The sequence below is a fragment of the Oncorhynchus keta genome, chromosome 28 (genome assembly GCF_023373465.1).
Source record: "Oncorhynchus keta strain PuntledgeMale-10-30-2019 chromosome 28, Oket_V2, whole genome shotgun sequence".
Classification (NCBI taxonomy): Eukaryota; Metazoa; Chordata; class Actinopteri; order Salmoniformes; family Salmonidae; genus Oncorhynchus; species Oncorhynchus keta.
Genome location: NC_068448.1, coordinates 21,582,552 through 21,602,881, shown reverse-complemented (window position 1 = coordinate 21,602,881; position 20,330 = coordinate 21,582,552). Strand labels below are relative to the sequence as shown.

Here is a 20,330-nt window from a genome sequence, read left to right as displayed (position 1 = left end):
CTCTGAAAGGCAGGAATTTATGACTGTAATGTAGACAGTATGTGTGAGTGAGCATGAGAGGGGCTCAACCAGCTCTTCCCAACCGTGGTCTTCTTTTTGCTGGGAAGGAGGTAAGAGGTCAGATAGGTCACAGCCTTAGAGCCCAGTGACATACATCTCCATGCCGTCGTTGAAGGTGAAGATGGTAGTGGTGCTGGAGTTGGCAGTTCCGCCCTGCTTCAGTTCCCCAATGCTCTCGTACAGGTTCTCCCGGGCAGCAGCAGGGCTTTGGCTGGAAGGTGCTGTAACTTGGGGGTCTGCTGTGTGGGCGGCGGCGGGGGAGGCTGCTGCTGCTGCAAGGGCTGATGGGATTTCTTCCTCCTGGGCCTGAGTGTGGCGCAGGTGTTTGGAGGCCGTTCGGTTCCTCCAACTCGCTTCCAACCACCACCACCTTCCATAGGCTCATAAGTGGGGTCGCACTCCTCCCCCGTCTCGATGGACTCATAACAGTGGTCTTCCAGAGTGGCAGAGGCTCCTCCGACGGGTTTCCCCTCTTGCGGGGCCCAGGTCTGTGGCTTGACCACCACACTGAATCCCCCATCTCGCTCCCGGTCCCGGTCACCACGCCCCAAGGTCCGGAAGCCAATGTTTGCTGGAGGAGACCCAGGAACAGTTCTCTTCTTCTTGCCTGGTTTGCATACCTTGGAGTACATCTCTGCAACCTGTAAACCACACAGCACAGGACAACCGTCAGTACAAATCAAACTGATAAACACCATACACACATACAGTACTTTGTAATGACATACATACTCACCATAGCAGTGGAAGGCTGTATGTTCTCTCCACTGTGAGGACTCAGAGGGCCTAATGGTTTGTTTTGGAGCATGGTGATGTCATCATCCTCTGGAGGCTTCCATATGTACTGCTCTCCATTACCCATGAACACTGCCTCCTGCCAGCCAATCAGAGAACAGGATGAATGGGTTGTCAACTTCACATATGATTAAGAGGAAACACAAGAATAAAACAAATAAAACAATGCTTTTGTATAATACTTGGTGGACTGAAATGAAAAGTAATGTTTCAGGCTTACTGTTCAAAATCATTTTTTGCTCCCCCAGGAGTATACAAGTCAGTCCATTAAACCTCTACGGGATTGGTGTCCCTAAACCGGGACGGTTGTTGCTAACGCGCGCTAATGTGACTAGAATGACGTTGTAAGTAAAAGCCAACTTTCCAGGACATAGACATGTCTTATATGGGCAGAAAGCTTAAATTCTTGTTAGTCGAACTGCAGTGTCCAATTTACCAGTGGTGGAAAAAGTACCTAATTGTCATACTTGAGTAAAAGTAAAGATACCTCAATATAAAATGACTCAAGTAAGATATATAAGTCACCCAGTAAAATTATATTTGAGTAAAAGTCTAAAAGTATTTGGTTTAAAATATACTTAAGTATAAAAAGTCAAAGTCAACTGCTAAAATATACTTAAGTATCAAGAGTCAAATTATAAATCATTTTAAATTCATTATATCAAGCAAAGTAGACGGCACCATTTAGGACAGCCATGGGCACACTCCAACATTCAGACATAATTTACAAACGAAGCATGTGCGTTTACTGAGTCCGCCAGATCAGAGACAGTAAGGATGACCAGGGATCTTCTGTTGATAAGTGCGTGATTTTGACAATTTTTCTGTCCTTCTAAGATTTCAAAATGTAAGGAGTACTTTTGGGTGTCACGGAAAATGTATGGAGTAAAAAGTACAATATTTTCTTAAGGAATGTCGTAAAGTAAAAGTAAAAGTTGTCAAAAATATAAATAGTAAAGTAAAGTACAGATACCCCCCGAAAATACTTAAGTAGTACTTTAAAGTATTGTTACTAAAGTACTTTACACCAGTGCAATTTACAATAGCTATTACAGTGAAAAAATACAATTCTATTGTTTGAGGGGAGTGCACAACAACAAAACACTTTTATCACAGCTGGTTTGATACATTCACCTCTGAAGGTAAATAATGTACTTATTGTGCTTGGGGTCATTGTCCATTTGAAGACCCATTGGCAGAAGTTTACATACACTCAGTTAGTATTTTACAAACATCCTGACTGATGACAAACATCCTGACTGATGTCTTGAGATGTCGCTTCAATATATCCACATCATTTTCCTTCCTCATTATGCCATTTTGTGAAGTGCACCAGTCCCTCCAGCAGCAAAGCACCCCCACAACATGATGCTGCCACCCCCGTACTTCACAGTTGGGATGGTGTTCTTCGGCTTGCAAGAATCCCCTTTTTTCCTCCAAACATAACGATGGTCATTATGGCCAAAAAGTTATATTTTTGTTTCATCAGACAAGAGGACATTTCTCCAAAAAGTACAATATTTGTCCCCATGTGCAGTTGTAAACCGTAGTCTGGCTTTTTTATGGCGGTTTTGGAGCAGTGGCTTCTTCCTTGCTGAGCGGCCTTTCAGGTTATGTCTATATAGGACTCGTTTTAATGTGGATATAGATACATTTGTACCCGTTTCCTCCAGCATCTTCACAAGATCCTTTGCTGTTGTTCTGGGATTGATTTGCACTGTTCGCACCAAAGTACGTTCATATCTAGGAGACAGAATGCATCTCTTTCCTGAGCACTATGACGGCTGCATGGTCCCATGGTGTTTATACTTGCGTACTATTGTTTGTACAGATAGAATGTGGTACCTTCAGACGTTTGGAAATTGCTCACAATGATGAACCAGACTTGTGGAGGTATACATTTTTTTTCTGAGGTCTTGGCTGATTTCTTTTGATTTTCCCATGATGTCAAGCAAAGAGGGACTGAGTTTGAAGGTAAGCTTTGAAATACATCCACAGGTAGACCTCCAATTGACTCAAATGATGTCAATTATCCTATCAGAAGCTTCTAAAGCCATGACATAATTTCCTGTAATTTTCCAAGCTGTCTAAAGGCACAGTCAATTTAGTGTTTGTAAACTTCTGACCCACTGGAATTGTGACACAGTGAAATAATCTGTCTGTAAACAATTGTTGGAAAAAGGACTTGTGTCATGCACAAAGTAGATGTCCTAACTGACTTTCCCAGAACTGTAGTTTGTTAACAAGAAATTTGTGAAGTGGTTGAAACACTTAGGTTGGAGTCATTAAAACTAGTTTATGTAAACTTCAACTGTAGATGTGTGAAGGTTAGTGTTTTTTCTGTAGGGAAGGTAATTATCCATCATGTTTGACATTCCTGGATGTGTGTAAACTTAAAATTTTTATTATCATAGCATTGTTGTATGTTCTCTGTAGTTATGTACTTGAAAATGTATCAATTGACCAATTCGGGCACATTTGGGCAAACTTGATAAAATATATAGTGTAGTAATGTAATGCTTCACTGGATCAGTCTGAAACTTTGCACACACACTGCTGTCATCTGGTGGCCAATATCTAAATTACACAAACTCCTATCTGGATATATAGCCTTTCTCTTGAATTTCAAAGATAATGAAGATTTCTTTTAAATAGAAAACACATATTTTTGTGTTCGTATTATCTTTTACCAAATCTAATGTGTTATATTATCCTACATTCATTTCACATTTCCACAAACTTCAAAGTGTTTCCTTTCAAATGGTATCAAGAATATCATATCCTTGCTTCAGGTATGTCATTTTAGGCGAAGATTTTAAAAAAGCGTCCGATTCTTAAGAGGTTTTAAAATGGGCCTTGAGAGAGGAAATGTGTGCAAACAGACATATAAATGCATTTCATTTGGCTCTAAACATTACAATTAAATGTGTAGCTCTTAACAGAATTGCTTGAGCTACAAAGAGGCATCAGGAGAAATCGACTTTCAATGCTCTATATACAAAACACATAAACACACACAAATACAGCCTTTAGTAATACATGTAGGGAACTGCAAAGACACGTACAAATAGGCAGAAAAATGCAATGAAATGAATCAACATTTCTGAACACATTGCCTTCGTCACAAGGTCTGACTTTGGCAAGGACTTCCTACATGAACAAACTTTATCTTTATCATTCTGTACCATCAGCCATTTCTCTACCAACCTTGGGAAAGGTGGGCAGCTTGAAAGCATCCACGTTTTTCCGGGGCATCTTCATGCTGTGAGGGTGTGGCGGAGGCGGGGCAGGGTGTGATGGTGGGGCGTGGCGGGGAGGCGGCAGCGGTGCCTCCCCCATATCGGTCCCGCTGTCTCTCTTCTGGGGGACAGCCTTGTCCACCTTCCGGAGCTTCCGGACGCAGGCGTACTCTGCAGTCGTCTCCGGGGGTTGCGGATGAGCCATAGCCTGGGGCATGGGCTCAGGCTCGGGGAGCGGTTCATTCAACCCATCCCCGTCTAGATCAGGGGGGGCAGGGGTGTTGGCTGGAACGGCCGGAGGGGCTGGGGTGTCGGTCTCTCCGGCCCTGCCCACTATGGCGTAGAGGTTGTTATCAGGGCCACGCTTCGGGGAGGAGCGTTGACCTACCTCAGAGTAGGTGTGCTCCCCGTCCTCTCCGGTGCCAGAGGGGATCTGGGGTAGCGTCCTTCCCCCTGACCGGAGGTCGGAGTTGGACCGGCGGCTGGGCAGGAGGTCCATGCTAGACGGACGGTTCTTTTTAGATGACTCTGCAGGACACATGGAAACCAGAAAGGTTGGCATTCTTTCACCTACAGTATATGAAAAAAAGCCTTGTAAAAGTGGTAAGGATCAGTGTTTGTTATGTGGTGAATATTTCTACAAACTAAACTGAACAGTGACACTCTTATGTCTAAGAGTTCTACTCACTTTTGCCATTGCAGTTTAGCTTGTTCATCTCACCGTCCGACTTGCTGATGGAACGCAGCTTTGACTGCCTGAGTATACTCTAACAACACATAAACAGACAAATGTTTTTTATCAATTGCTTGTGAATGCTAAATGTATCCATGTTTTACTAAAGTAAAATGTTAAATGTGGTTATTGGAGTGATCTCTACGACTCACCATGTCCATCAACCTGTGTTTCCCACTTTCACTGGAGACATTATGCGTCTTTCCCTTCCTATATTAAACACAACAGTTAATGTATTATAAACATGCAAACAGCTGTGTCCGTAACAACAGTTAATGTATTATAAACATGCAAACAGCTGTGTCCGTGCGTGTGAACGTGCATTCGTACAGGTGTTACGGACGTCACGCTGCTTGCTAAGCGAGTACCACTTCCTCCTGATTTGGCTCACAATGAGAGGCTCGAACCCAGGACCTCTGCCTTGCTAGCACACGTAACCACCCTCCTTGACAACGTACCGACCGTTTAAACTATCAAAAGATATCTAATTCGATAGCTCCATCTGCAAAATTACAAACTAGCTGTGGAGTGAGTTTACAGTATGTTCTTTAACTCTGTTACTTATAAATGTGTGTATATCCATGTGTGCACATGGTCATGCACATTAACTCATCTCACCTCTGGCAGCCCACACAGAGCACCACGATGAGGATGGTGACGATGAAGGCTGAGGCAGCAGCGATGGCACCCAGCAGCAGGACCTTGCCGTAGGTAGGAGACGTGAAGTTCAGCCCGTCCTGCATGGAGGCCATGTGGGAGCGCTGGCGCTCTCTCTCTCACAACCACACACTCACCACACACATGCAGACCACAACCTCCCTGGGATCTGCCGAGATGGAGAAGGAGAGGAAAGAGATGGGTTGTTTGTCATACAGATCAGCTGGTCTTATTTAAGAACACAGAATTAAAATGGGGATTGGGGCAAACATATAATTCAAATAAATGGAGAACATGTTATGACACACAACAGTTGCTTCTATTGCTATAGTTGCACCAAAAACAAACAAAAGGAAGACAGGAATATACAAAAAGGTCAACCACAGCATTTCTGCCACTCATTTTCTTTGTCCTTCTCTTTTCTGTCTCTCTTCCCCTCCATTGACTGTCATTTACCCTCTGGCCTCTTTATCTTCATTTGGGCTTGTTAAGGATTTGTGCCATTTTTTTCTCTTTGCTTTCTGTCAGATCTAAAAACATCAGGTCGCTAACCTGTAGTGTCCAAAGAGCCCATAGTTCTAGATGAATATCAGTCCCAGCAATGGAGTTCATATCCAGATTCAAATTTGTGCTGGACTTATGTCCTTGACACGAACACAGTGTAGTCTAAACCATACACTTAGTCTTCAGTCTACACAGGGACCATCCTTACCAGGAACTTTCCTCCACACACAGATATCAATCATCCCTGAGACACCAGTTGAAGATATTCTGATATATTTGTTTGTTTAAGTGTAATATAATTCTTCACCTCTGTAATTATCATAGTTTTCCAAAGTGTTTAATCATTTGTTCAAAACACTGTAAGTATTGCGGAGTCAATGAGTCACAGCGAAGATAAAATTACTGCAATACAGACAGACACAGGAACAGAGAGAGGAGGCCCACATTGTTATCTTATTCCAAAACCAAAGAGAAAACAGAGAACAGAGGAAACAATGTTTTCTTAGATTTTTTTTGGTCCTCCAAGCTTTTTCCTCTCTCAGTGAAAGGAGATGTTTTAGGTAGGCAGTTTGGTTCAAACAATGAGGACAAGTTCTTATCAGGATTGTTTAATGATGCCCTCCAAATCTCCAAGGGACATCAGATATGCAGATGTGTTTCTGATATAACTGTCCTGGGACACTCTTCAAGGTTTACGAATGATTTACTTATTGAACTACACATTTACAGAAGCAAAAATATTCACCACCAATTTTTTTTTTAAAACCTTTATTTAACCAGGCAAGCCAGTTAAGAACACATTCTTATTTTCAATGACGGCCTGGGAACAGTGGGTTAACTGCCTGTTCAGGGGTAGAATGACAGATTTATACCTTGTCAGCTCGGGGTTTGAACTCGCAACCTTCCGGTTACTAGTCCAACACTCTAACCACTAAGCTACGCTGCCGCCCCAATGGTTTGAACCAGCAACCATCAAGGTACTAGCCTATTTTGAAACAGGTTCCCAAACCTCTTCTGGCATGTATATTCATTGGAGAATATACTGTAACGCTCTTCAAACGATGGGATTCATATGACTCATCCCACTCTGGTCTACAGTAGAGTCCAAAGTCTCTATACCCTCAACTTCCATGACTTCCCCAGAGCATATCATAGCCTCTTGTTGACCAACAGTTGAGGCTGAGTAGGTACGGTCTCAATTAGTACATGGAAGGAAAGAGGAGAGGATCAACTTTGCCTCTGCATGTGGCTATTGGGACATCTGTGCTTCTGAATATATTAATGCTAACTATGGAGTGCCATAACATGGCATGAAAAACATTTGACATTTAAATCCTTAGGACACACAGCATGCTGAGGTACAGTATATTATGCCTTGCTGTCCTTGTTAACAGTATAACATTGTTTTAGGCCCCACTACCCCCATCTCCTCTCGAATACTGGTTCAGACCAGCTGCTAGATCATTAGTAGGAACAGTATGTCCAGTTTCACAGGTGCTTTTCCCCTCTTCAATTAACTCCTACTAGGTTACTCCTATTTCCTTCTCTCTCTCTCCCTCACACACAAACACACCATTTTCTCCCCTCTCTGTCTGGCATCCCTATCTCTCAACCATCTCTTCAATTTGACATAATAGTAAATTGTCTCCTACAAACAGAGAGCTCTGCACTGAATCCTGTTCCAGTATAGAGGAAACAGGTGGGGAGGTGTGTGGGGGTTCCCAACATGTGGAAATTCCCAACATATGGACATTTCTGACAGGGAATATCACCACCAACAGACACTGTATGCATTATTCTGCCAAGTGTTGATACTGTATCTTTGAAGCATTTATCTTATATCCTCTTTGGGATTGGGAGTAGATAATCAGTGGAATGCACATACTTTGTTTTCATTTTATCCAGAAGAGTGTCAATGGTGGTCAGATCAATTCAGTGGCTATGGGACCAATGAGCCAATTTGGTATGCACTAACATGGTTAGTATTGTAGCTCATTAGCATACTAGTGTGGTGATCCAAAATGGCTGAAACAGCTCAGTTAAATTAGCTTTAGCCTTACCATTGCAGTGTGGTGTGATGGTGGTCTGTACAGTGCTATTAGGGCACATGTCAACATTGCAAATGATATGGGAGACAATGTTCTGATTCCTCCAAAAATATGGTTTCATCCAAACCGTCTTCTGCTTTCTCACAAGAACGACACAGAGTGCTTTCAACAGAGCCCAAACGCTGGCAATTAAATCCCTGGTTGATATATGTTAATATAATTTATTAATCAAATATATTTTGCTACACTAGAGCAACTGTCAACCCTTACATACAGCTCTTTTGGCAATGACCGTACAATACATTGAGGCAGGAAACATGCTTTATCACACTTCTGCGTTACCTTACTACTTAATGGACGTACTTATATATCGTATACTGTGTGTAAAACGTGTCCTAAATGTTAAAGGCAGGAGGTGAAAAGACCTGTAACATTATAAAATGTCAAACATTTCTCACCAGAATTCAACTGTCAACACTCTCCCCAGAGTTCACCCAGAATATGTATTTTGTAACACTCTCACCAGAATATCCTGAAACACCCAAATGGATCCACAATGACATTCTATTCATTCACAATTCTGACAGATTCCAGTGTAACTACAACTAAATCACATTGAGAACAGACCCCAGATGTAGAGAGCAAGAGCAAGGCAAGAGGAGGAGAGGAAGCAGAGTAGGGCTGGAAGGAAGGTGAGGAAGAAAAAGAGAGGCCCTCAGCATGTGAGTAGGAGTTCTGTGGCAGGTGCTTGAAGGAGCTGAAAAGCTGATGATGAGAAGAGGCTGTCATTTCCAGTCTCTCTCGCTTTCTCTCTCTCTTTGCGTTTCCCCTAGGTTCTTAGGCAGAATGACGCCTCAGCACTGCAGTGTAATCTCTGGCCCTAGAGCTCTTTCTCTAAACGAACCAATTGGACGTTGCACTCCGAGCAAAGCAGTCAAATGGCCCTCAACCAGAGGCTCCTCTGCTAAACAAAGACCCTCTCCCCAGCCAGATAAAATCCCCTCATCCTATGGCACTCTACTACGCATTTAAACCGCTAACTGCAAATGCTCAATCTTCTTCTAATCTGGTCCTTCCCCATAACCCTCACTCTAGACATCCCCTTGTGCTGCCCTACCTGCCTGGGTGTAAGTGTAGTGACTGGCCATGATGTTGGGGTATCAGTGAGCTAAGGTGAAGACATATGTTGTGGGTCCTTGAGAGGATAGTTTTAGAGTATTTTGACACACCTCTCTATGCCTACATTATCTATTTATGCCTGTATCTCCATGCTCATCTGTTTTGTGAAGACGGGATCTGGGGGTTTAAGATACTGGGATTGAAATCTTAAAAATGTGGCTGTGCTTGTTAACCTACCATCAGCCCTTAAGCATCATATGGACTAAAGATTACCCCCTCATGGCCGATTGCAAAGGGCCCACTCTACAAAACAAAACAAAGTCACTCATAAATATTTTTCTAACAATACAACAACTTAATAATTTTCTAATTATTTGGCATAGAAACACTCATGTATTCACCAGATCATTTTTATCCTAGTAAGAGACTCACATTATGTGATTTGCTTGTTATAGCCAAGAAGGAAGGAGTCAGACAGACAGACAGACAGACAGACAGACAGACAGACAGACAGACAGACAGACAGACAGACAGACAGACAGACAGACAGACAGACAGGGAGGGAGGGAGGGAGGGAGGGAGGAGGGGGAGGGAGGGAGGGAGGGAGGGAGGGAGGGAGGGGGAGGGAGGGAGGGAGGAGGGAGGGGGAGGGAGGGAGGGAGGGAGGGAGGGAGGAGGGAGGGAGGGAGAAGCACGTAACTGGAACATCCTTCATAAACCCCAGGCCCATACAAACAGATCTTCCTCTGCCTCAAATCTAGGGCTCCAGTAATTAAAATATGTCAGCACTCCCTCTCTCCACCTCTCTCTGGGTGATTTCTATGCTATCAGTTGAGCACAGGGAAATAAATTATTACAGGATGTTCCTTTAGTTTAAAACGAATATGAAAGACCAACCGAAGCATGCAATACTCCAGTAATATAATCCATAGAAAAATAGAGGAGTAACAGCAACACCTTAGAGTTGGTAGGCTAGGGTTACCCTAAGGAGTATACACACAAAGAGAATACATGTATCAAAAAAGAGACCTTTGTAAAAATCATTCTGGGGGTTCCAAGTCAATTATGTGGTCTCCAAAATACTGCTAATGGCAGTTCTGACACTTCTTTCAGGTGTCAAGAACAGTGAGTGGACAGAGGTAATTGTGTTAAGTGGCTAAACCTCTGTGCATCCAACTGGGAATGTTTCTGGAAACTTTAGGTAGCCTAAAGTTCCAGTAGAATTCCCATTGATCAGCCTTATTGTTTACCAATACAGTCAATCAATACACCAAAACATGATCACATGATGAATGTCCCCTAGAGACATAGTATGATTCCAAATTAAGGCATTTTACTGGTGGTCAGTAATCTGCTTATCCATCACATCATCAAAACCTTTCACACACACGCACGCACGCACGCACGCACGCACGCACGCACGCACGCACACACACACACACACACACACACACACACACACACACACACACACACACACACACACACACACACACACACACACACACACACACACACATACACACACACACACACACTCATATGCCAACAGATTTCATTTCATTGTCTCTATTCTCTGTATGTCCTGAACTGTCCCTGGCCACAGCAAACAAAGCAGCTCATCTGCTTCAATGCTGATCAATCAATTGGGAGAGAGCAGACCCATCTTATATCTGAGTCATTCCAGTCACACACACACACACACCACAGAGCACAATTACCCACAATTCAAAACCCATGGGTCTGTGTGTGTGTGTGCATGTGTGAGAGAAAGAAAGAGATGTATGATCCTGTGATGATGTGAAAGAGGTCAAATACTAGCTTGCAATAATGATGAACCATTTTATCCCTGAGTGAGGGAGAATATTGTCACTGAGAGCATTCTCAGTTGCATGTGTGTGAGTATTGGGTGCCATAAAGACTTCATAGGCTACAGGAAGCTGCTCATATACTGGCCCTGTGGTTCTTCTCCCCTCCATGGCTCTGAACTCCAACTGAGATGAATTTGTCTACACCTTATACAGCTGACAAAAGCTAATCCCAAACCACATTTCTCCTTTGATACATTTGATCCTGTAGCAGGCTCAGACATATGTATTCTCCACAAGTAAGCAACACACGTAGGCTACACGCGTGCGTAGAGAGAAGGGTGTTAAACGCTTCCTAACCATCAGTCCAGAAGTCTGCTATGTGCCCGTATAATGATTCGCGCCCTTGCCTGCACCAACCACAACACTCTCATAGGCTGGGTTTTAACATCGAGAACCCCGACAGCTCAAACTGCGGTGGTTCCGGAGACAACAGGTTAGAGCCCAAACACCGAGCAGGCATGGCACACCATGACACTGGCCATGACAGAGAAGACGGTGTGAACAGATAGATCACGCAAGGCGAATATAGCAGTGCCAAGGAATTTGTCAAAGAATGCCACCCCCAAAAAGGTTCAAATCGATGCAGTGGTGTGTGTGTGGTTTCATTCACTGTCTGACTAAACTTGGGGATCTCTATTCGTTTACCCCTTAGTCTATGGTTCCCTCCATAATTAAAGCATTTTTAAAAAACATGTCAAGATCAAAGTGAAAATGAACGCACAACGCCGGTGTTGCTTGGTCCCTAAGGTCAGCAGCTTGCAACTCACACCACAAAGACATACCCCCATTACCCCTTTTTGAAGGGGGGGGGGGGCAGAAAACAGTCATTGTATCAATCTAATGTTAATTATCTTTCATGATTCACAGAGGCCTCTTGAATGCTAAGCATACGACATCGACGTAGGCTACACATAAACGTTTACATATTGCTCGCATCCAGGTTATCTGATAAATCGGTTGATTAGACATCGAATCACAAAAGCCAAGCAGTGCAGTGACATTGTGGCTGTTGCACACGTGTCTGCTGTACTGTATGTAGGACCACTAGAAATTATGGTAACGGAGCCTGTGAACAACACAAAGGAAAAAATCGCACAATGCTATGTATAAAGCTGACCAATCAATGATCAAATGGCAAAATGTGAAAAGGCTAATCAAATGTATGTCAGCAAAACATCTAGAATCTAATGATGTATATATATGAGAATTTCTCACATGCTGACAGACATGCTTAAGGCAGAGCATTGTGCCAGGAGCTAATCTCATACTCACTCAGCTCAGCGATTCGGGATGCGCGACGGCGCGCAGCATCCACCTTGGTCGGTTCCTTCAAATTCTGCTTCCACTCGGACCATCCACTCCCCACTAGCATAATCAATTAAAGGCGATAACCGGAGCTTCTTGTGTGTGAGAAAACATGAGCATAATGCATCATTGCGTTTGGCATTTTTTGACACCTCCGTCCAACCCCTGTGAATGCGAACCGTTTCCAAAGGGAAAAGCAAAGCAAGCAGACAGATTAACTATTTTCCACTGTATCACCTGTGTTGTATCGAACTGTCAGATTTTCCTCCACAGTTTCTCAAACCCCCTCCATCTATCTCTCTACACTCTATTCCTCGCTCAGCTCAATGGTAGAACTATGTGACGGAGAGAATTTGAGAACCCCAATTATTAGTATTTTGTTTCTATCTAGCGCCATCACTCGGACGGACCGGGAAGCGAATGAATGCAATGGAGACTGGAATAATATTTCATATATAAGCCACAGATGTGGACGCCTGTGCTGAAATAGATGACCATGTATAAACCAGCTGCGGAAAAAGTACCCAATTGTCCTACTTGAGTAAAAGTAAAGATGCCTTATTAGAAAAATGACTCAAGTAAAAGTGAAAGTTACCCAGTAAAAGTCTAAAACTATTTGGTTTTGAATATACTTAAGTATCAAAAGTAAAAGTACGAATAATTTAAAATTCCTTATATTAAGCAAACCAAACGGCGAAATGTTATTGTTTTTAAATGTATGGATAGCCATGGGCACACTCCAACACTCAAACATCATTTTCAAACAAAGCATTTGTGTTTAGTGAATCCGCCAGATCAGAGGTGGTAGGGATGACCAGGGATGTTCTCTTGATAAGTGTGTGAATTGGACCATTTTCTGTCCCCCTAAGCATTTAAAATGTAACGAGTACTTTTGTGTGTAAGAGAAAATGTATGGAGTAAAAATTACATAATTTTCTTTATGAATGTAGTGGAGTAAAAGTCTACGTTTTCAAAAATATAAATAGTAAAGTAAAGTACAGATACACCAAAAAACTACTTAAGTACTACTTTAAAGTATTTTTACTTCAGTACTTTACACCACTGATGTAGACTACTAATAAATGTGTAATACTAATGTGGTGAGTGGTGTTGATTTTTAATCACCAAGGATGGATAAAAAAGGTTGGTTGGTCAGGCTAATGTGGTATACATCACTGGATTAAAACGAATAGGCCTATTATTCCGGAGCCTATTTTACTGTCTCACAGGTCACAAGAAGCTGGAGCATGAAATAAAAGCCTTGTGAAAAAGTGTGCCCTCAATCACTGTGATTCCAACCCGGCCTATTGAGTGAAGCTGTCCTTCAGCATCAACCAAACACACGCACAGTGACGTGCGCAGGTTTCCCTGTTTGGTTTATAGACTACATGAGTTTGACTTCCATGTCTAGTAGGGGTCTACTTCCACGGTCCACGATGTGGGAACCAGTGGGTCTCTCTAGGCCTACGGAATGTGTGTACGTGACCACAGATGAGGGTTGCTTGAAAGTTAACAATTTGGGGGGGTAAGAATGGACCAATATATGTTTGTCCTGTATTTCAGAAAATATCACGGATACCATTTTGTCTGGGTCTACTCAACGTGTATGGCATTGTCCCTTACACCAGCACCACCACATGCTGGCGTTTTACACTAGTAGTCCCAAGCGTGCTTAGCGCCACACCTACCAGAGCATCCGAGTAGGGCTATTACTATGCCCCCTACCCTCCCCCTCGTTGTAACACAGACCTTACGTGTTTTCATCTCCGCCAGTTTTATTCCACCTCCGCAAACCACAACACGTCCCCGCACCAGAGCTTGTTTGGATATAGGACTATTAAATTTGCCCCTCTGAATTTACCAAAAGTCATATTGCGGTTTCGATTCGCGTATTTGAAACCTGTTTACGCAGATAGATAATGGGGTGCTGTTCAGGACGATGTATGCTGATCTTCTTCTGCACTCTCCAATTGGTGAGATCATTCTTCTGTGATGATGCTATCTCTACTGTTTACATACTTTAAAAACACACCTGCTACCATTGCCTTGCTTTACTTATTCTCTTGAACGATTACTGCCACTTCCGCTGGCTGATGTTGTTGAAATTGTATACTGATATTGTTAATATTTTCAGATTGAGGAAAGGAAGTAGGCATATTTACAATTTGAGATATAAACATGTGTACATTATAGCTAGTTCCCACGACTCACGAAACCCAAGTCAAAGAGTCTTAACATTTCCATATCCAACTAAATGGAATAAAAATATGTTGTAGTAAAATTATGTAGCCTAATAGTTGGACACATAGCCTATATTTGTGTTCTGAGAAAAACATATGTAAGTTCTATTAATATAATATAAATATTACGGGTCAATCAAACATCAGTTAATATACATTTTTATCTAGCTAAGATTTTTGTATTCTTGCTCATTTATTGTGTGTTTTAGAGTACACCATTTCCATGTTTATCTTGAGTTGCCGATGGGGAAAGGGAGCCAACCCCCACTCTGTCTGAACCTCAGACTTTGTCCTTGCTCTTTCTTCCCACCCTGCCCCCCTTTTGAGTGATGGAGAAGGGCGACCTCAGAGGACAGAACTCATATCCCTGCTCTTCCCCTCTCCATGCAACATGCTTTGTCCCCCGTGGCTCAGTTACCTTGACAACACAGAGAGAGCAGTCATCATAGGGAAAAAAATATGTGCAGTGGATGTTTTATAGGGTATATAGGAGGGAAATGTCCATTTAACAAGTCACAACACCATCATCCATCTCTCATTGATTCAACTGTAGATTAGAATCTCTGAAGAGTCTGGACCCAGTGAGTGGATGACTTGACAAGATGCTTTATCATGCATAATACTGTAATAGAGTTCCCCCTCCATCTCCTTCTCCCAATCCTGCTCTCTCCCTTTGACACACCAGATGACAGCATTGGAGAGGCAGGCTTTGGACTTCCTTGGATACCAGTGGGCTCCCATCATGGTCAACTTCCTGCACATAATTATGGTTATCCTCTGCCTCTTTGGCACCATTCAGTACAGACCACGCTATGTTGTTCTAGTAAGTCACATCTAGGCCACACTACTTTTGTGTTAATCTGCCCCCACCTTGTAATCAACATGGATAATTTGATGAAATGTGTCAATTCTTCATAGAGAATGGAACTGTGTTGAAGGCAAAGCCATTTGTATAACTATTGTGGAATAGCGTTGGCCACTGTTTGAATTCTGTCATGTATAGTGATTTGCCGCCATATAAATAGATACACATTTACAGTGCATTCGGAAAGTATTCAGTCCTTTTGATTTTTTCCACATTTTGTTACCTTACAGGCTTGTTCTAAAATTGATTAAATTGTTTTTTTTCTCCCTCTTCAATCTACACACAATACTCCATAATGAAAAAGCAAAAACCGTTTACAATTATTTTGTGCTCCTTTATAAAATAAAAAACGTAAATGTCACATTTACATAAGTATTCAAACCCTTTGCTCAGTACTTTGTTGAACCATACTCATGTGTTGTTTTGGCTGTGTGCTTAGTGTCGTTGTCCTATTGGAAGGTGAACCTTCACCCCAGTCTGAGTTCCTGAGCGCTCTGGAGGAGGTTTTCATCAAGGATCTCTCTGCACTTTGCTCCTTTCATCTATCCCTCGATCCTGAATAATCTCCCAGTCCCTGCCACTGAAAAACATCCCCACAGCATGATGCTGCCACCACCATGCTTCACCGTAGGGATGGTGCCAGGTTTCCTCCGGACGTGATGCTTGGCATTCAGGCCAAAGAGTTCAATCTTGCTTTCATCAGACCAGAGAATCGTGTTTCTCATGGTCTGAGTCCTTTAGATGCATTTTGTCAAACTCAAAGAGGGCTGTCAGTTGCCTTTTACTGAGGAGTGGCTTCCGTCTGGCCACTCTACTATAAAGGCCTGATTGGTGGAATGCTGCAGAGATGGTTTTCCTTCTAGAAGGTTTTCCCATTTCCACAGAGGAACTCTGTGCCTTGAAACAATCCTGTCTCAGAGCTCTACGGACAATTCCTTTGACCTCATGGCTTGGTTTTTGCTGTGGCATGCACTGTCAACTGTGGGACCTTATATAGACAGGTGTGTGCCTTTTCAAATCATGTTCAATCAATTGAATCTTCCACAGGTGGACTCCAATCAAGTTGTCGAAACATCTCAAGGATGGTCAATGGCAACAGGGTGCACCTGAGCTCAATTTCGAGTCTCATAGCAAAGGTCTGAATACTTAAGTAAATAAGGCATTTCTGTTTCTAAAAACCTGTGTAGATTGACGAGGAAAAAAATATTTAATCAATTTTAGAATGAGGCTGTAACGTAAAAAGTCAAGGGGTCTGAATACTTTCCGAATGTACTGTATGTGTCTAAAATGCTCATCAAATATACGTTCATCCCTCAGTACCTGCTGTGGACATTACTATGGGTGGCATGGAATGTCTTTGTGAGCTGTCTCTACTTGGACCTGGGAGGCCTTTCCAAGGTATTGATCACTAATATTCAGACCCACTATCAACTAGCCTAATTTTGCCACACCTTGAATTGTGTGTTCTTTTGGCATTGAATCAATCAGTCTCTTTTTTTCCAAAACAATTATATACCATAAACATGTTATCATGAACAACCCATATGCTGTGTCACTGCAGGAGAGCGACCTGCTTTCTCTGGGTGTATCCTCACACCGTTCATGGTGGAAAGACAACAGTCCAGGCTGTGATGACAGGGGCCTTCCTGCCACTAGATGGCAGAGTCTGGAGAGCCCAGAACTCATCTCTGCTCTGGGATGCTGGCTGGAATATCAATACATAGAGGTCCTACACTGCATTGTACAAGTCCTAATCTCTGTGAGTTCTCTCTCTCTCAGGAGAGGTAAAAAAAATATATAACATTATAAAATGTCAAACATTTCTCACCAGAATTCAACTGTCAACACTCTCCCAGAGTTCACCCAGAATATGTATTTTGTAACACTCTCACCAGAATATCCTGAAACACCCAAATGGATCCACAATGACATTCTATTCATTCACAATTCTGACAGATTCCAGTGTAACTACACCTAATTCACATTGAGAACAGACCACAGATGTAGAGAGCAAGAGCAAGGCAAGAGGAAGAGAGGAAGCAGAGTAGGGCTGGAAGGAAGGTGAGGAAGAAAAAGAGAGGCCCTCAGCATGTGAGTAGGAGTTTTGTGGCAGGTGCTTGAAGGAGCTGAAAAGCTGATGATGAGAAGAGGCTGTCATTTCCGGAGCCAGGTTCCCAGAGCTGCTGCCTTGCTGTCTCTGTCTGTCCACCTCCCCACCCATTTCTCTCCCTCTCACTCTCAGAAATAAATTCAGAACATATCTATGCTGTGTTCTTCATTGTAATGTAATGTTGAACTTGTGGTCTCTATGTTTGTGCCTACAGTTCTTGGGATTTGCCTACGCCTGCTATGTGGTCAGCATCTTCACAGAGGAGGACAGCTGTATGTGAATTTTCAAAGTGCATTTTATACGTGGTCACAACAAACAAGAAAACACACAAACTAGAACAGATACTAAAACATTAAGTCACAGGCACATAAATGTAATACTATCAATGCCTCTTTTTTCCTTCCACCCCACTTTTAGTTATTGTAATCATTTATACCCTTCTAATTATGAGTTGGTTCAAACTGTCTAGAGGTTAAAAGAGAAGATTCAATAGAAAAGGTACATTGACCAAGTTAGTGTTGCATCATCAAATCAAATCAAATTTTATTTGTCACATACACATGGTTAGCAGATGTTAATGCGAGTGTAGCGAAATGCTTGTGCTTCTAGTTCCGACAATGCAGTAATAACCAACAAGTAATCTAGCTAACAATTCCAAAACTACTACCTTATAGACACAAGTGTAAGGGGATAAGAATATGTACATAAAGATATATGAGTGAGTGATGGTACAGAGCGGCATAGGCAAGATACAGCAGATGGTATTGAGTGCAGTATATACATATGAGATGAGTATGTAAACAAAGTGGCATAGTTAAAGTGGCTAGTGATACATGTATTACATAAATATGCAGTAGATGATATAGAGTACAGTATATACATATACATATGAGATGAATAATGTAGGGTATGTAAACATTATATTAGGTAGCATTGTTTAAAGTGGCTAGTGATATATTTTTACATAATTTCCCATCAATTCCCATTATTAGAGTGGCTGGAGTTGAGTCAGTGTGTTGGCAGCAGCCACTCAATGTTAGTGGTGGCTGTTTAACAGTCTGATGGCCTTGAGATAGAAGCTGTTTTTCAGTCTCTCGGTCCCAGCTTTGATGCACCTGTACTGACCTCGCCTTCTGGATGATAGCGGGGTGAACAGGCAGTGGCTCGGTGGTTGTTGTCCTTTATGATCTTTATGGCCTTCCTGTGACATCGGGTGGTGTAGGTAGGTGTCTGGGGGGCAATTAGTTTGCCCCCGGTGATGCGTTGTGCAGACCTCACTACCCTCTGGAGAGCCTTACGGTTGTGGGCGGAGCATTGTCCCATCAATGTGGATAGGGGGGTGTTCCCTCTACTGTTTCCTGAAGTCCACAATCATCTCCTTAGTTTTGTTGAGTGTGAGGTTATTTTTTCCTGACACCACACTCGAGGGCCCTCACCTCCTCCCTGTAGGCCGTCTCGTCGTTGTTGGTAATCAAGCCGACCACTGTTGTGTCGTCCGCAAAACTTGATGATTGAGTTGGAGGCGTGCGTGGCCACGCATCATGGGTGAACAGGGAGTACAGGAAAGGGCTCAGAACGCACCCTTGTGGGGCCCCAGTGTTGAGGATCAGCGGGGTGGAAATGTTGTTGCCTACCCTCACCACCTGGTGAGGCCCATCAGGAAGTCCAGTACCCAGTTGCACAGGGCGGGGTCGAGACCCAGGGTCTCGAGCTTGATGACGAGCTTGGAGGGCACTATGGTGTTAAATGCCGAGCTGTAGTTGATGAACAGCATTCTCACATAGGTATTCCTCTTGTCCAGATGGGTTAGGGCAGTGTGCAGTGTGGTTGAGATTGCATCGTCTGTGGACCTATTTGGTAAGCAAATTGGAGTGGGTCTAGGGTGTCAGGTAGGGTGGAGGTGATATGGTCCTTGACTAGTCTCTCAAAGCACTTCATGATGACGGAAGTGAGTGCTTCTGGGGGCGGTAGTCATTTAGCTCAGTTACCTTAGCTTTCTTGGGAACAGGAACAATGGTGGCCCTCTTGAAGCATGTGGGAACAACAGACTGGGATAGGGATTGATTGAATATGTCCGTAAACACACCAGCCAGCTGGTCTGCGCATGCTCTGAGGGCGCGGCTGGGGATGCCGTCTGGGCCCTGCAGCCTTGCGAGGGTTGACACGTTTAAATGTTTTCCTCCGTCGGCTGCAGTGAAGGAGAGTCCGCATGTTTTAGTTGCGGGCCGTGTCAGTGGCACTGTATTGTCCTCAAAGCGGGCAAAAAAGTTATTTAGTCTGCCTGGGAGCAAGACATCCTGGTCCGTGACTGGGCTGGTTTCTTTTTTGTAATCCGTGATTGACTGTAGACCCTGCCACATACCTCTTGTGTCTGGAGCCGTTGAATTGAGATTCTACTTCGTCTCTATACTGACGCTTAGCTTGTTTGATTGCCTTGCGGAGGGAATAGTTACACTGTTTTGTATTCGGTCATGTTTCCGGTCACCTTGCCCTGATTAAAAGCAGTGGTTGGGCTTTCAGTTTCACTCGAATGCTGCCATCAATCCACGATTTCTGGTTTGGGAATGTTTTAATCGTTGCTATGGGAACAACATCTTCAAATCATTATATATTTATTCATATAATTCTGTTTTTATTTTATTTTTTCAGTTAATTTCATTGGTGGGGTTAATTTAACCAATAAAGCCCGAGGGGGTGAGATATATAGCCAATATACCCGGCTAGAAGGCTGTTCTTAAGCATGACGCAACGTGGAGTGCCTGGATACCACCCTTAGCCATCGTC

The 20,330-nt window shown here is 43.0% G+C and overlaps 2 protein-coding genes across 2 annotated transcripts; one reads left to right on the top strand and one right to left on the bottom strand.

Annotated features, from left to right (window-relative positions):
* On the bottom strand, nucleotides 1–12,343 carry LOC127913249 (proteoglycan 4-like). Its single transcript, XM_052485102.1, has 7 exons — nucleotides 12,299–12,343; nucleotides 5,446–5,653; nucleotides 4,980–5,037; nucleotides 4,783–4,861; nucleotides 4,063–4,622; nucleotides 797–934; nucleotides 1–701 (listed from the first exon to the last, which is right to left on the bottom strand). Exons 2-7 carry the CDS (start codon nucleotides 5,577–5,579, stop codon nucleotides 219–221), a joined length of 1,452 nt encoding a protein of 483 aa, XP_052341062.1. The 5' UTR covers nucleotides 5,580–5,653; nucleotides 12,299–12,343; the 3' UTR covers nucleotides 1–218.
* A 1,771-nt stretch (nucleotides 12,344–14,114) lies between these two features.
* On the top strand, nucleotides 14,115–17,852 carry LOC127913251 (sodium/potassium-transporting ATPase subunit beta-1-interacting protein 3-like). Its single transcript, XM_052485108.1, has 5 exons — nucleotides 14,115–14,304; nucleotides 15,257–15,394; nucleotides 16,754–16,834; nucleotides 16,998–17,195; nucleotides 17,761–17,852. The coding sequence occupies exons 1-5, from the start codon at nucleotides 14,251–14,253 to the stop codon at nucleotides 17,824–17,826; spliced, it is 537 nt and encodes a 178-aa protein (XP_052341068.1). The 5' UTR covers nucleotides 14,115–14,250; the 3' UTR covers nucleotides 17,827–17,852.
* Nucleotides 17,853–20,330: the final 2,478 nt, after the last annotated feature.

Excerpts from the sequence above, each read along its gene's own strand:
- LOC127913251 (XM_052485108.1), top strand. The coding sequence starts at position 14,251 with ATGGGGTGCTGTTCAGGACGATGTATGCTGATCTTCTTCTGCACTCTC. Across the intron at positions 14,305-15,256 it reads TCTTCTGCACTCTCCAATTG|ATGACAGCATTGGAGAGGCA; the intron begins GTGAGATCATTC and ends TTGACACACCAG. Across the intron at positions 16,835-16,997 it reads ACCTGGGAGGCCTTTCCAAG|GAGAGCGACCTGCTTTCTCT; the intron begins GTATTGATCACT and ends GTGTCACTGCAG.
- LOC127913249 (XM_052485102.1), bottom strand. The coding sequence starts at position 5,579 with ATGGCCTCCATGCAGGACGGGCTGAACTTCACGTCTCCTACCTACGGC. Across the intron at positions 5,038-5,445 it reads CTCTGTGTGGGCTGCCAGAG|GAAGGGAAAGACGCATAATG; the intron begins GTGAGATGAGTT and ends TGTTTAATATAG. Across the intron at positions 935-4,062 it reads AGCTGCCCACCTTTCCCAAG|GAGGCAGTGTTCATGGGTAA; the intron begins GTTGGTAGAGAA and ends ATTGGCTGGCAG.